Source organism: Ylistrum balloti, unplaced genomic scaffold (genome assembly GCF_031769215.1).
Source record: "Ylistrum balloti isolate Yb309-2 unplaced genomic scaffold, AGI_CSIRO_Ybal_v1 Utg369818, whole genome shotgun sequence".
In the NCBI taxonomy this organism is placed as follows: domain Eukaryota; kingdom Metazoa; phylum Mollusca; class Bivalvia; order Pectinida; family Pectinidae; genus Ylistrum; species Ylistrum balloti.
In genome coordinates this window covers 52,513-68,819 of record NW_026781987.1, presented here as the reverse complement: position 1 = coordinate 68,819, position 16,307 = coordinate 52,513, and the positions used below count along the sequence as shown (strand labels likewise).

Below are 16,307 nucleotides of genomic sequence, written 5' to 3'. Positions count from 1 at the left end.
AAAAAATATTTGTGAAGAAATCATGATCCATTTTGTTCGAAAGTTTTTCACAATGTACTTCTACCGATATAAAATAAACCCTTGAGTTAATTTTTTTTGAAGATATTTTTTAAAAACACTTTAAAAAAAACATAATCCAATTACTTATTCATGTAACTGAAAAGAAAATGTCATTTACGAAAAAAAAAAAAAAAATCTGTTTTCACTTAAAATCTGAGAGAAATCTCTATTGATTGACAACCAATGGCCTATCTTCACATCAAGAAAACAACAGTTAGAAATGATCATTTAAGTAACTGAATTATTTTAGTTCTTTATTGTCCACAACAAATGACAGTGTTAGCTCACAGAAGATCAGAATACAACTAATACTATACATACAACTGATATAATTTAATCCATTAACAATCAATTGTTTCAGTGAATGATTGACATCGTATATTGATAAGGTAATGTATGTTCATATTTCAACTTAGTATAGCTGTAAACTATTGCTGATGGAATATAGGAGTTTTGTTTTATTTGTAGTAAACACTGAAAACAGAAATTATGTATATATCATAATTTCTGTGAAAAAAAACAACAAAAAACCAACTGTTCAGATGCAATCAACACAAATGTTAGTCAATGTTAAAAAATGTTCTAGGCAGCATATGGTGAAAGTTGAAATTCAAAGTACAGACAAAATCTTGAAATTTCATATAACTGCTTGTTAACAAAAATTAAAAAAAAAATAACAAACCTTGTTGCTAGAAAAGTTGGAGGGTAAATTTTAAACTTGGTTTTAATTTTGAAAAAATGAAATATATCTTTAAGCTTAGAAAGATTACCTTATTTTGCATATTTTGAAACATCTTTCAAAAATTTTTAACTTTTGATAATGTTTCTACAGACACTAAAGTAGATGTTAAAAGTAATATTGATTTAAATTGAATGCAAAATGTTTTTAGAGCACTAAATATTAATGCAATAGTATTCCTTTTTGAAACAACTGTTACTGGTTAATTTTTTAAACTGAAAATATATATCATCATTGACTTGATTTTTTAAAAAAAATTGGTACATTTAATTTGTTTTAATTTATAGTATGTTTTTCGTTGACTAGATTATATTTTATATTGCAGCTTTGAGTAATAATCAATATGGTTAAAAAGTAACTTAATACCCTAGGGCTTTCATACATTTATATATAATTTATATCAGGTCGTGTACTACTAAATTAAAACCTTTACATGCTTAGGCAATCAAAAATTATGTCATAATAATACATTTTGCAAGGTCATTGAACGTGTTCATTACCTATTGAAAAAATAATGAATTTCAGAATTTTAAAGCTAAAAACTTCAAGAAAACATAAACAAAAACATCGTCAAAAACTATAGTGATCTAATGAAATAACTGCAAACCAGAACTATCCTAAATAAGATAATTACCGTTTCTTCTTCTCCCTGTAAACAAATTATAATGTCCGCTCTGCTAAAAACGGTGCTAAAAATAGAACTTAGAACACCGCAAACTAAGCAATGCATTTTCCAATGTAAAAACTATTTTCGACCATTAAAAATACGACAAATGATTACAAAGTATGCATTATAATTGCTCAAAGCTTTGTCCAGTTGCATGCATCAATGTAAAATGTTTTTCTTAAAGAAAATTGCAATGAAACATGTCGATAAGCATCCCTGTTTTACCACAGAAAAGGGTCATGAATATGTATAACCCGAAAGAGGCAGCAGGATGAAACATGACATGCTTATTATGCGACGAAAGCACAATAAATCAAAGGAAAAAATACAGGATCATTTGCATTAAACACTACAAAAGATCAGAATTAAAAGAAAAAATACTCACATTCGTTTTATCATCATATTTGAGACAGAAAAAGATCAGTTTTCCTTTCCAACTTCCACATTCAAGATGGCAACTAGCAGGTACTCTACGCATGCGCAGCGTAATATATACAATTTCCATCCTAATTCGGAAAATATAAATATAACCAACAACATAAAGTGGAAATTCACAGACACAAAACTGATTTTCAGCAAAAGAACACGAGTTCTTTATCAATTGTAAAGTTTTGTTCAATGATGTCACATTTTGTATAAAATTTGAGTGGAGATAAAAAGGTTATAATTTTTACATTTGGATGAACTCGGACCTTTTCATAGTATCAAGGATGGCTCAAAAAAAATCTCTGAATGATTTGCGCATGCGAGGTTCTGGCGCATGTTACCGCTTCCTGTTTTGTGAAAGATGAGGTAGTGTCGTGTTTGAAGAGATGATAACTGATCAATCGATAAACAAATTACCACATTTATGGTCATAGTTATAGTAAGTAAGATGGCGCGTTACCATGATGATTGACGATATGAGATGTTGATGATTAGACTAGCACCTCGGCGTACTTACAAACTCGTCTGCTTTCAGTTCGATGACACATTTTGTTTGACAGCTCGTGTGTTTGAGTCGGAGTGTATGGACTCAAGATGTCAGTCGTAGCAACGAATTCTAATCTTAACCACAGTGATCTCGTGAACGAGAATCGCCTTAATATGGACGATCACTGTAACACAGGAGATCTGATGGGACCGCTCGGACTGTTGGTACAAGCTGTCTTAGCCTTCTTGGCCTTCACTTCATTGATAGGTACAGTACAGCTAATAACACTCGCAGTCGGCTATGTTGACATATTATAAATAACTGTAAGATAAGTCACACATGTGTAAGTAGGATTTTTCAAACTTTTTTTGTATATTGTAAAAAGTCAAGCTGTGTTTGATTGATTTTCAAAGTTGCATTAGTCGGTGATATATAAGCTGCACAATTTTTTTTCAGAAAGGGGAGTGGCATGACTGGATTAAGTTTATATCAATAGATATTTTTTATGAATGTCTGAAACTGACATTAAGCAATTTCATTGTATTTAAGATTTCTAAAATGAAATCACAAAATAGTTAGGGGCCTAGTCTAGTCAATTTCGGGTTTTAACATAAAATTGGTATATATACTGTACTGAAATTTGTTAAAGAGAAAAAAATAGCTTTAGTTTTTGAATATATTAGATTTATGTAAGATTTAATTTAAATGTTGTGCACATGACTGATGGGAAAACTTAGGTATCGGTACTTGTTTCTCGTAATTCAACTAATAAGCATTAAGGCTAAACTGTCTAAACATTGATGACAATGAACATATCTTTTGTTTTACTATAAGTGTATTATACTGTATGATTCTGTATCTGTTCTTTCCCTATATTTACATTTACCAACACGAGAAATAGTTATTTTGTACAAAATGTAATTCTTTTGTTGCACATATACTTTCAGTAAAAAGATACTGTGAGCCAGAATATGAACGAAGACCTTGGAAAATCTGGTAAGTTTATTTTTCATATTATCTTTGAAGCTAACAATGTTGAGAATCGAAAGAGTCCCAATTTGAGCTATTAAAAAGAAGTTACCAGATTTCCCTCTGACCAATTTTGGAATGGAAGAGGAGGGAATGTATTTATGATGCATTCAGGGTCGCCTGTTAAGATTGATCACTTAACTTTATATAATAAACCTTTCACATATCAGAACTTTTTTGAGCCAAATTCTGGCCCCATTCGCAATGGCAAAGCCATTTTTACCCCTATCCCAGAGTTAAAATCCAAAATCATGGTAGTTTAAGAATCTTGATGGTACCATCATATTTACAGTTTATTTAAAGTCAGCCCTAGGTTCAGATGGTTGTGTTTTTATTTTCACAAAATATATTAGCTACATTGAAGAGAAATAAACCTATTGGAAAAGTTATGATTAAATTCAAATATCTTTTCTGTTTTGTTATTTTTGCCAATTTTATATTTTGTATCACTTTTTCGCTAATGCAAAGCCATGGAGATCATTCTCAAAGTATTGAATAAAGACTCAAGTCCTGTCACTAGTAATTCAACTTGAGATCAGCTTATCTTTTCAAAAAATGCAGGTTGATGAAAAATTGTGGGGAAATTTTACGGTCGTCGCAGTGATCTCATTGAAAAATATTCTGGTTTTTTTTGTGCAATATTAAACTGGAGGTGTTAATTCTTGTTAGTTGGCCTGTTGTTTCTGTTGTTTTATACCTTTTCTCATTTGAGATCATGACATTACTTATTTGGATTGACCAAGGTTTACATGGCAGGGATCATCGTTGAAGCAGAAGACATTACTTTTCTGGAACACCTGGTTTAATTCTTCTTATACTTTTTCAAGAGTCTCTGTGTAAACGTTTCTTTGTTTATCTTTTGCCCTAGTTTTATTGAATTTGAGTTAGGATTATAAGCATGTGGATATGTTGAAATTTTTTTTTTATCAATTAGCCCACCAGCATCAAATCAGATCATCAAATCCCTCAGGGATCTCTTGTTTTTATTCTTCCTCTCTATGCATTCAAAATTTCACAGCAATGGCAAACTGTAAAATTGTATTTTAAAATGTTTACTAGTTGTTTGCATTATTTTATGCACACTTCAAAAAATACATCATTTGAAATGTAGTGAAAAAATCCTGAAGAAATGCCCTATTTTGCATTATTTGATATGTAGTTGAAAAAAACCCAGAAGAAATGCCCTACTTTGCTGTCTGCTAAGCAGATTAAGACATAAAAACTTGGACTACACAGTACTATAGATGTACATATTCTTGTACTAGAATAACATTGATAATTTCAATCATGTTTATAAAGAGATAATTAGACCCCTCTGCGATATATACATATTTGTATGTTTATTGTTTGACAGGTTGATGATGGTGTAACTGTTATGTTTATATGTATATGTATACATGTTGGAGATTGAATACATGTATGCACATTCTCATGATGATGATGATGATGATGATAGTGATGATAATCTAATAATGTGTTTCTACATGTATATGATAGATGCTGTTTTTGTACTCAATTGGACATATATTTCAGTTAGATTCAACTTTATTAGCACAGCTTACAATAATTGTGACTTGATGCCTAAACAAACACAAACATAGAATTATATGTAATATATGAAGTGAAACTGTATGTAGCCCTATGTTCTTCAGTACTGATGAACAATTATCTGTGACAGTTAGTAGAGATTCACGATACCACTTTGACATTACAAAACCTATTACTGCATTATCCTTTTCTGTAGATAAATTTATTACAGAACTGTTATGTTGTTTGTGATCATTCTCATGGTAAAATTATATTCTTATGTCAACTCCTGTAATACAATAGTCACATTCCGTATATTCAAGAACTGTCATGACAATATATGAGTTTACTAATGATTTATGTATAATTTTGCCTAAAACGGGATCCTTTAGTTTAAAATCCCAGCGCTAGTGATGTCATCATATACAGATGTTTGGCTGCTAGTGTGTGCTCATGTCATATTCCCATGTTGTGAACTTCCCCTTTGAAACTGAATAAACAACATAGAGAAATAACACAGGAAAAAAAAAGTTGTCTGAGAGGTCACAAGATAGGTTTTAATGTCAAAATGAATATTAAATGTATACTAAATTGTTTCTAACACGAAAAAAAAAATCTCACAGATGTCTAAAAGGAACACAATCTTGGTACCTATGATTTATAAACTTTTTTGAAAATTTTTTGTATAGGTTTCCTTAGATGGGTAAAATTTTATCTATTTTCTTTGCCAGTGACCTTTAATAATTTGTACAGATGGATGACTGACAAGTTGTAAATAAACATGCGTATATACTTGTACAATCTATACATGTTCAATAATTTTTGGCTCTTTTTATAGCTTGTATGTCCACTATAGCTACAATGTTGATTCTCATGGGAATTTGGAAATATAGTTTCTCTTCATATTTTAGGGTTTTTAAAGTCAGCATTATTTTAAAGGGAAAAAAATGATTGTCCTTTTTAACAAAGTTGATGGTAGTATTTATCTATCAGATGCATGTTTGGATGCCAAGCTTGACCTACATTTTACAATCAGTGGCTTTGTTTAAACATTTTCTAGCAGATTATAAATGGGAAGTATTGTTTTATCCTTATCTCGATAAATACAAGTGTGGATTAGACATTTATCCTTGTACTGAGTGCATGCTGTGGAAGCTGAGTTTGACCTATATACATTGTTAACATGAACTGTAATTGTTTCAGAACTGCCATTGTTACTTGTAGCACTGCAATTACTTCAATGAATTTTATCACAATGCTGAATTTAATCTGATAATATCTGAACGTTTAGATAATGTAGTGGACTCTCTGCCAAACACAATGAATCACTGTATTAAATTATGGTAAAGTTTGATTTTATTTAATGAATTCATCTTATCTATGCTGAATCAGAGTATCATTATATATATATATATGCCTGAGTTATATAATTTCATTATTAAATAGTGATATTAGTGCATCACAACAATACTCTTGATGTTTGCACCACTGCTGGATGCTTTTGATTTGAAAATAATCTGTATATGATTTATATTAGTGCTGACACTTCCCTGTTGTTATGATTGAAGTATAACAAACTACTGACTACTAACTTCTACCAAGCAGAGTATTACAATAATGGAAATTTTCTTCAAGGCATTCATGCTTACAGTTGTTGTAAATGTATATAAATATAAGGAGAAAGATGCGTAAATATATAGTACAGAACAGGTCTGTATGATATAGCTTCACACAGAGAGCGTGGAAAACACGTCTATTCTTAGGTATGACCGGGTCAAAACTACACTCGATATTGCAACGCACCGTCTCACATCACTTTCGGGACGAGTTGACATATGATCGAGCATGTCGCTATGGCCAGTTCGTCCAAGATAACGTCAACACAATGCGCCGTGTGCATCCAGAGATCCTTTTCCACAACACAATGTTAACCTTAATTATGATTTTTTTCCAGGACTTTTGACACATCGAAACAAGCTTTCGGAGCAATGGTCATCCATTTTGCCAATGTCTACCTGGCTGACATATTTCAAGGAGATCCCTGTACATGGTGAGGCATTGTATATATTTATGAATTGGTTGTACAGTTTTTCAGAAATTCACAATATGATGAAAGATCACTAAAATATCATAATAGAATTCTTGTATTGCATGATATTTTGAAGCACTATGAATTAATTATTTTCATCATTATACATGAAATCTGTTACTGATGCAATTCAAATCAAGTGATGTTTTGTCGTTCCAGGTACTTTATCAGTTTTATGCTGGACTCCACCATAGGATTATTTGTGGTATACTTAGGTTTAAAAATGACACAAATTGTTGTTAAAAAATACAATTACCAGTCACTCAAGTTTGGAGAATATGGTAAGTTCTGTTTCTACACATTACTTTTTAAATTTGTTGACTTTCCCTGTAAAAATCCTGATAATTGTAATTTGATAATGATGTATGGTTTTCTCTAAAATGAATTACACTGCTCTGGTATTGTAATTGTGAGTTACTGAACTGTATTTAGTTAATTATTGGTAATTTGACCAGTTTATGATATGCAATAAAGCTAATTTAGGTAAGATATTTGACAGTGTCATTCAAATAATGACAGATTGAAATCTTTTCTAAGCTGCTTAATGATGTGATCACTACACTAGATAGTTAAGAGTTAAAATATAACTGTGACTTTATAAGTGGAAAGATCAGTAAAGTTACAGTATTGCCTGCATCTTCATGTATTAGTGTTCATGTTTGATAATAAAATATGATTAAACAGAACAGCCATTTTATAAAGAAATTTTCTTGATCAGATCCATAGATTTAGCATAGGAGCATCATCATTTCCTGTTTTGTCTGGATTTGATGTTACTTTCAATTTAGATATACTTACTGACTACCTTACAATAATTCTGAGAAAACTCATACTAAATTATTAGTATGATATAAAATATGATTAAGTTAAACATATTGCATTAACTTCACGATATCTGACTGGTTCCCAGATAGTTATAAAATTTCACATGTAAACCCAGAGGTGTATAACATATTGTCCTAAGAATAGGACACAAGAAACTCTTACCAAGGTCCTATTTTCTGTGGATATAAACAAATGGACATGGTTCATTATTTTGTTGTGAAAAGATGGCAACATATTTGATAGGGTTATACTGAACATGATATTATGTGTTAGATGAATATACATGTGACATTGTCAATTTATAAGGCAATCCTCCAGAGTGTAATGCATGGGTGGGACAGTGTGGACTTTACATCTTGGTTATGATCCTTGAAAAGTTCCTCATGACACTTTTGGTGCAGTTTAACTTCTGGAAAGATGTAAGTATAGAAACACATGTCATGCTGATATAGTAAAAAATAGGTGCTTAAGTGCACATAGTGCTACTCATTTAATATTTAGGAAAAGGTTCATCTGCCAAATTTTTCAGAAAATTAAAAATTCATCTGCCAAATTTTTCAGAAAATTAAAAATTCATTAAACAGGTTTTATGTCCACTATTATGACCTTTTTAGCCTTTCAGCAGATGAGAGAAAATAGAAAACTTTGTCTAGCTAGAAATAAGTCCTAATATGGTTATATTATGAAGTGCCTAAAAAGAACTTGATCTAAGGATTATCTCAAGATCCATTTATATTGATCAATCAATGATAATTGGTTTTTATATGATAAAGAATTGTAATGTGCTGAAGTAAATTCTATTTTGTATAACGACATGTTTTATGGAAATTCGTCTATAAGGGAGATTTCTAACTAGAAGATTGATGTGACAAAATGACAATAAGTGATTTGAGACAAATGTCTGAAATATGTGATCAAATAATTAAACAGTCTGTTTTATGCAATTATTATTTAGTAATCAATGTGTTTTGTTGTGTAGGTGCGGTCATTTCTCATGTCTCCTGTGAAGGACCCACATGTAGAACTCATAATTGTCATGTTTATCATACCATTGATTGTTAATGTAAGTATTTTACTTAGAAAAACAAATCATTTTGTGACAATATATTCTGTATTAGTGTAAATGGTTTGATTGTGAGGCTATTTATCAATGCACACAAATGTAATCTCTATATATGGTCATGAAGAAGCAAATACAAAAAAGAATTGATTTAAGAATATTTAGAAATTGGCAAATATCACTGAATGAAGGGAGAGGAAAAATCTTGGACATCAAAGGTATTCATACATGTACATATATTTCAAAACTGGTGGGCACTTTTTTATATTTTATAAGATTATGAGATTCAATACTGACCATTTTAATTAACAATTTGTGAGATTTAAGTGTATATTCTATTGTCACATGACTGAAATATTTGAGTACTTTCATTGTAGGCATTTATATTCTGGGTTGTTGACAACTTCCTGAAGAGAGAAATGAAAGGGACAAAAAAAATTTATTTGAGTGACAATGATCCTTCTGTCAAGTTCTACAAAACAACAGAACAGGTCCGCTGTTACAATAGGATTGAAAAAGCTGAGGACTTTATAGAATCAGATCTGCTTGTGTCAACAGACGAGGAAGGAGATGCCAGGCAAAGGGTGGACGGAACAGAACGTCTCATTACCACATAGAGCAGTCTCATATCAATAATCACAGCTTTTTGTAATGTGATACAGCATGTCTTCACTGACTAGTTTGCCTTCTGTATTCACGCCCCTGAATAATTAAGAACAAGGATTGTTGAACTCTGAAAGGCAAAATAAGTTTAAATACCCAAGTTTACATTACATAACAGGTCTGAATTGTTATGTTACCAACAAAAACTAATTACCCAGTGTAGATAGTTTCTTGTTTTTAATATTTCTATAGAAATTAAAAACATTATGTTGGCATTATCATGTGGATGAATAGCTTCTTGTCCTACATTATGCAGATTATGAATTCTAAATTATTTCATACAGCCTTTGTATTGTACAAGGTAAACAGATTACACACTCATTCATTGTGTTAAGTATGAAGTAGTACATTAGATAAAGCAACAATACGGATATAACAATATTTTCAAATACCAAATTACAATTATTGACTTTCTAGAATACCCTGAATTGCTGTCAAATCTTAACTCACCTTTTTTGAAGGTGAGTTTATGCCTAATTACCATGTCAGTCATTATTGTAACAGATATCAGTCATATTTTATAGAAAAACATTTATTTCACACATCACACTGATCTCGAAGGGAGCTGAGGAAGGGAAGGGAAAAGTTCAATTAGGAAATTATTGATATTTCTCTCCTATTGATAGCATATTGAATTCTTTGCTGTGGGATGAAGAATCATGCTTTGCTGCTTGGATGTTGTTTCCAGGATGATTACAATAAGAAAAAAATTAATGCATTCATAGTTCATTTGTCTCTAACTATAGCATATACTGTAACAATTAAAAGAGAGCCCAGAAGATGAATGTAACATATCTGCATTGAAAAACATCAGACTTCCATATGGACTAAGCTAGAAATGTTTATACAATCTATAGACATTATACATAGACTGTTTTATAGTGGAACAAACTAAAAGGATGTAATTCATGAAAGAGTTATTTTTTATGGGGTGGGGGAGTAGGTATATATGGTAGATTTCAAATATTCCCTATGTTACTCTTGAAAATTTTAAGGTTTAGTTTTTCATGAGATAGATAAGTTTTGGAATGAAATGTATATGGTTCATTGATATACAGGATTGGGACCAAATCAAAAGGATTTCATTCTTGCAAATATATGATAGTTCTCAGATTCACACTAGTGTATTTTACAGGTACAATTGCATCTTGGGATTATTGTGAACATCTTTTGTAGTTCTTTCTAAGGTCAAGGAAAATTATCAAAAAATTTATGTCTCTCCACTTCACAAATTGTATTGAAAATTGTCAATATAAATGGTTTCATCATTTATACTACATTTCGCATTTATAAAATATTCACATGTAATAGAATCATTGTTGGCATGACCACTGTATTATCTTCACAACTGTTCTAACAATGATTTCTTATTTAAATCAGGTATTGTTTTAGACTTCTTTTTATAAATTCACTGGAAAAGAAATGATTTTTTCAAGCAGCTATTATATAATGTAATTTATACTTTCATGCTAATATCATCTACATCCAAGTCTCTTGGGAAAATTAAGAAATCATTGTCACCAATTTCAAAATTTTTCAATAAAAACTCGCCATATAATTATGTAATTACAATTTATTTTCATTTGAATTTCAACTTTCTTTACATTCTCTTCAATCTTTAATCTAGGTCCATTTTTTATTGCCGCAATTAATTAATGGCAAATAGAATTAAAACACCAAAAATATCTAGAATTAATTTATGTATCTTAAATAAAGTATCGACAGACTGTTTCCAGCATCAAAAACTTCATAGAATTCTTGTATTGACAAAATTTGTTCATAAATAAGTTGTTTTAAGACTGTTAACAGTTGTCTGGTAGACATGAAATATGTAAAATCACCCTAATATATTAACATGTATATACATGTTAGATATATCAAACATCAAGGTAGACATTGTCAAAATTCTATGTATTATCTGTGGACATTCTCTCCCCCCTAGGCTATCAAGCTAATCACTACAAGATCTGAGGAGTGAAGTGAAGGGAAGTAACTCTGATAGATCAGAATTGCTTGATATAAATATGTACCCATAATGTTTATCTTGTAATCTCTCTATAACTAAGTTCTAGTTTAGTTTCTATACATCAAAATTATGTGGATATGGTTGTGTATAAAGCAAAAGACCGAAGATATTACATAAATGAATATAAATATTTGATAGATATGATACTATATTTTGATTGATGGTCTTTCACTGTATACTTCATCTATATGTGTTATATTTCATTGCAAAGTTCATCAATTCCATGTGAATATGTCCAATATATGACTGTAACAATGCCATTAATTATATTACATACTATAGGGCACCAGGACAGCTTTAATCTAATAACTAAATGCAATAAATGTTAAAAGTATATTCACAATATTTTTTATGTATTATAAACTGTACATCTCATCTTTTACAGTTTATCAACATAATTATGGACACTCCACAAAAATATATTTTCATGTCATTACTCCCAGCAAAATACAGATTTAAAGACATATTCTTATAACCCTTTTATATTCATATAACTTTTTTTGTGTATACTTTATAGGAGATAAAAGTGAAAAAGAATCTTTGTTTAATTTAGGTTACTTTACCAAGTATTATTTATTGATATCGTTTCATCTTTCTTTATATTGATAAGGTAAAAGTAAAGCTTAAATAAAGAAAATTTCTTATACACCTAATGAAAACACAGGCCCCCGAGATGGACATTAAAAAAAGCTGGCCCCTGAGATGGACATAAAACATAAATGGCCCTTGAGGTTATATTCTCTGATTGAATGTAGAGAGCTTGATTACATTATGCTGTTTGATGAAGTTATGGGATTAATCCATCACTTATGATTACAAAATATATTTTAAGTATTAAATGTGTCTTTATATTGTATACTTTGTATAATTCTGATTTTAATCTGTTTTGCTTGGGTTTTCTTTTTCAGTTAAGATATGATTTTTTTCCAGCCCCTATACTTTATATAATTTAAGTGATTTATAAAAACAACTTTGAAGTCATATTATTTTTCTGGTAGCATGTGTGGGATCATGTTCAAATCCGTGACATTTCTGATGCCAAAATTCATGTTTTTAATTTTCAGGGAACTTAATCTTAAAATGCATACATTATTGTCAGGTGTCAAGTTTATCATTAACATTGTCTAATGGTTTTATCATATTTTGATAGTTCAGATTTATTAACTATCAAACAACAGCTTTTGTTATAGAAATTATAATAATCACATAGTTGTATTTTGTGAGTGTATCTTTGCTTTATTAGAATTCCTGTAATCAAAATATCATTTCATTCATTTCTCCCAGAAAGAAACTCAAAATTTTTAATACATTGTATAACATGTGTGGAGATTATATATATATCTGCATATTGAATTACAATTACAGGTATTCACTTTTTCTTCCCAAGTTGACTGCTTCCTTATCATTGTATTCACTCTCAGTTATTGTACAAGGTATAAAGGCTATAAGGCTTTATATCAATTTTCATTGGTTTGTCATAGCCAAAACATAATACAGAAAGTGCCAGTATGCGATTTACTTCATTAGGTTTTACACTTCAAAAATGACATTAAATAAAACCAGCAGTTTTGGTATATAGGATATGTAATGTCCTGAATGGTTTCTTTAGTCTGTAATGTTGGATAGAACAGACTTCCCAAGTTTATTAGCAGATAGGCTTCCAGTATATAATACGATACAATATATGACTCGGTCTGAAGACCGTGAAATATTGTTTAGATTTAATAGTGAATGTTTTCTTGCCTGCTTTGTTTGTGCAACGCACATAGATAAGTGGTAGAGCTGTTGTGAATGCATTGTACTATACATGTGCAGTTGAAGTTGTGTCATAGCTTATTACACTTACTCTGTTTCAAGTCAATTTTCTTTATTCATTTCATTATGTATTCCTGTTAAAAATGATGAAATGCAATGAAAATATTTGAAAGCAACTCCTCAGTAAAATGCTTTTTTTCCAAAAAAAAAAAAAAATAGTAACATGATTCCTCTAGCCTCTTCAGAATGTGTACATTATATCTACTGTACTGAGATTGTGCTTGTAATACTGACCAGCTGTTTGTGATGACTAAATGTGTGATAATTTGCTTTGTACTTAATTTTACATTATACGCAATCTTCACTCATTTTTTCACAAAGTTTTGTGAATTATCTAACGTCTGTATCTTCTACGGTGAAGTTAATTGACTAGTTAAAATGATATAAAGTAAATAACCCAATAACGATGACCAGTCTATAAGTAATGATAGACTCTCATTTTGCATTTATCTTAATGTTTTTTTGATAAATTGTTTTCAAGCCAATTTTTTTGTATGAATTCAGTTACATCTTGTATATATTTTAAGAATGAATATATAACTGTCAATGTTGTTACCAGTATCTCAACGATTGTGTTATAGGAGAGTGGGGTGGGGGTGAAATCCTAAAACTTCTCCAAATAGTCCCATTAAGTCATTGGAGGTTGCCTTCCATTTTATTTGTGCTGATATTCTTTTGACAATCAAAGCTTTGTGTCACTGCTGTGCCTATCTGTACAGCTACATGTGCTATAACAACGCCTGATGATAAATCCCTGCGATTCTACACCACTGTGATTTTACCAAACTCTGTTTGAAGTATAAGCCAGAGATGTTTCAGTTTTATGAGATGTTTTGATAATTGACTGTGTTTGAATTAATCACACAAATGTTCTTGTCACATAATTTCTAAGGGTTTTGCTTTGCTATTCTGTTTTATTCATATATGTATTCAATCACTATACTATAATTTATCTTTAGTTCTGCTTTAAAAGATGTACCATAGTATATTGAACAGTGTAATTTGCCTAGCGTGTGATGTGTGTATATGTCCAGCACTCATAACATGGACTGTTGTATAAAGTTTTGTAAATAACAAAGGAAAGGCACATTATATATTGTATGCTATATAATGCATGTATGATATAGTTTGGAAAAACCTTTAACTTTATATGACATGGCTAATAAAGATTGAGATAGCTAGAATCAGCCAGAGGTAAATGTAATGGTAACCTTAACCTTGCATTATCAATCAGTTGGAAAAAATATAGGACAGAATGGTCTTGATTGTTTAGTGTACACCAGCTGGAGGTACATGCGAGTCAGTGACCTTGATGTGCTCACCAGCTATAGATAAATTTGACAGGTGACAGTGTCCTAGCTGTATCCACAGCCCAAGATGAGTATGACAGAATGAGAGACCTTGACCTTGTTGTGTCCACCAGCTGGAGATTAATATGACTGATCATGTGAGTGACTTTGAAGATGCAATCGGCATCTACTTGAAGTGAATTTAATTGTGACAGAGTATTCTTGCTCCAGTTTTGAGTGGAATGTGATGGTTTTGCCTCCTGTAACGTAAACCATCTTGAGACAAATGTGAAGGAGAGTCTTGTTGTACAGATGAGCTGCAGATAAAGACAAAGTGACCTTGTAGTGTGTCTGTTGTGATGTTAATCAAAATGTTCTGGATATATTTCTGTAAGGTGATGCAATGACTGCAAGATGATTTCTTTAATATTTTTTTCTTTCGTTTGATATACATTTTAAATATGATTTGACTGTTCAGGTTGTTTGGTTGGTCACAGGTATACATAACATCTTCGCTACCAAAGGGTTTCAATCTACCTCGGGAGTAGACGGATCATAACCCTAGCTAGTGTAATCTACATGACTGCTGCTTTTATTAGGTGTTGTCTCTACAGTGATGTCAATATGCCGTTGAAATTTTTTGGAGGGATGGTCTATGGGCATTAGAAAGGATGATGTAGTACACATTTTTATAGACATTTAAATAGGGCAAAACAATGTCATTAAGTGCTAAATTATAGAGGAGTATCAGAATTAAAAGAATTCTACTTGTCACCTGCTTTTCCAGAATTTTTGTGTGGATGTGTTGTACACAAACTAGTATTCAGTTTTTATTTGAAATGTAATACCTTTCAAGGTTTATCTTTTGTAAAATGTATGTAAGTTAGATATATTAGATATATTACATTGATAGAAGACTTTTTGTAACATTAGATACGGTAGGAGGTTACACTAATACTAGTCCATAACATAATATTTCAGTCAATTCTGTGTCTACAGTTGGGTATGAAGAATCATTGTAATAGATAGTTCCGTGGTTACAGCAAGCCTAGCTATCTGATGATATTCAATAGTCTTAATTGTAAATGAATTAGTTCCATGATTACAGCAAGCCTAGCTATCTGATGATATTCAATAGTCTTAATTGTAAATGAATTAGTTCCATGGTTACAGCAAGCCTAGCTATCTGATGATATTCAATAGTCTTAATTGTAAATGAATTAGTTCCATGGTTACAGCAAGCCTAGCTATCTGATGATATTCAATAGTCTTAATTGTAAACGAGTTAGTTCCATGGTTACAGCAAGCCTAGCTATCTGATGATATTCAATAGTCTTAATTGTAAATGAATTAGTTCCATGGTTACAGCAAGCCTAGCTATCTGATGATATTCAATAGTCTTAATTGTAAATGAATTAGTTCCATGGTTACAGCAAGCCTAGCTATCTGATGATATTCAATAGTCTTAATTGTAAATGAATTAGTTCCATGGTTAGAGTAAACTTAGATGTTCAATAGTCTTAATTGTAAATGAGATATTTTCATGTTGACAGTCTAGCTATCTGATGGTGTTCATCATCTTAATCGAGAACGGTAAAGCAAGTT

General features: G+C 30.8%; 1 protein-coding gene across 1 annotated transcript; it reads left to right on the top strand.

The window, feature by feature from the left end:
- Positions 1 to 2,379: 2,379 nt before the first annotated feature.
- LOC132544991 (store-operated calcium entry regulator STIMATE-like) lies at positions 2,380 to 9,600 on the top strand. The gene is made up of 7 exons (XM_060208656.1): positions 2,380 to 2,646; positions 3,327 to 3,375; positions 6,890 to 6,985; positions 7,184 to 7,305; positions 8,156 to 8,268; positions 8,829 to 8,912; positions 9,287 to 9,600. The coding sequence occupies exons 1-7, from the start codon at positions 2,487 to 2,489 to the stop codon at positions 9,524 to 9,526; spliced, it is 864 nt and encodes a 287-aa protein (XP_060064639.1). The 5' UTR covers positions 2,380 to 2,486; the 3' UTR covers positions 9,527 to 9,600.
- Positions 9,601 to 16,307: the final 6,707 nt, after the last annotated feature.

Coding starts and splice junctions, on each gene's coding strand:
- LOC132544991 (XM_060208656.1), top strand. CDS start 2,487: ATGTCAGTCGTAGCAACGAATTCTAATCTTAACCACAGTGATCTCGTG. Junction 2,647..3,326: donor GGCCTTCACTTCATTGATAG/GTACAGTACAGC, acceptor ATATACTTTCAG/TAAAAAGATACTGTGAGCCA. Junction 3,376..6,889: donor CGAAGACCTTGGAAAATCTG/GTAAGTTTATTT, acceptor ATTTTTTTCCAG/GACTTTTGACACATCGAAAC.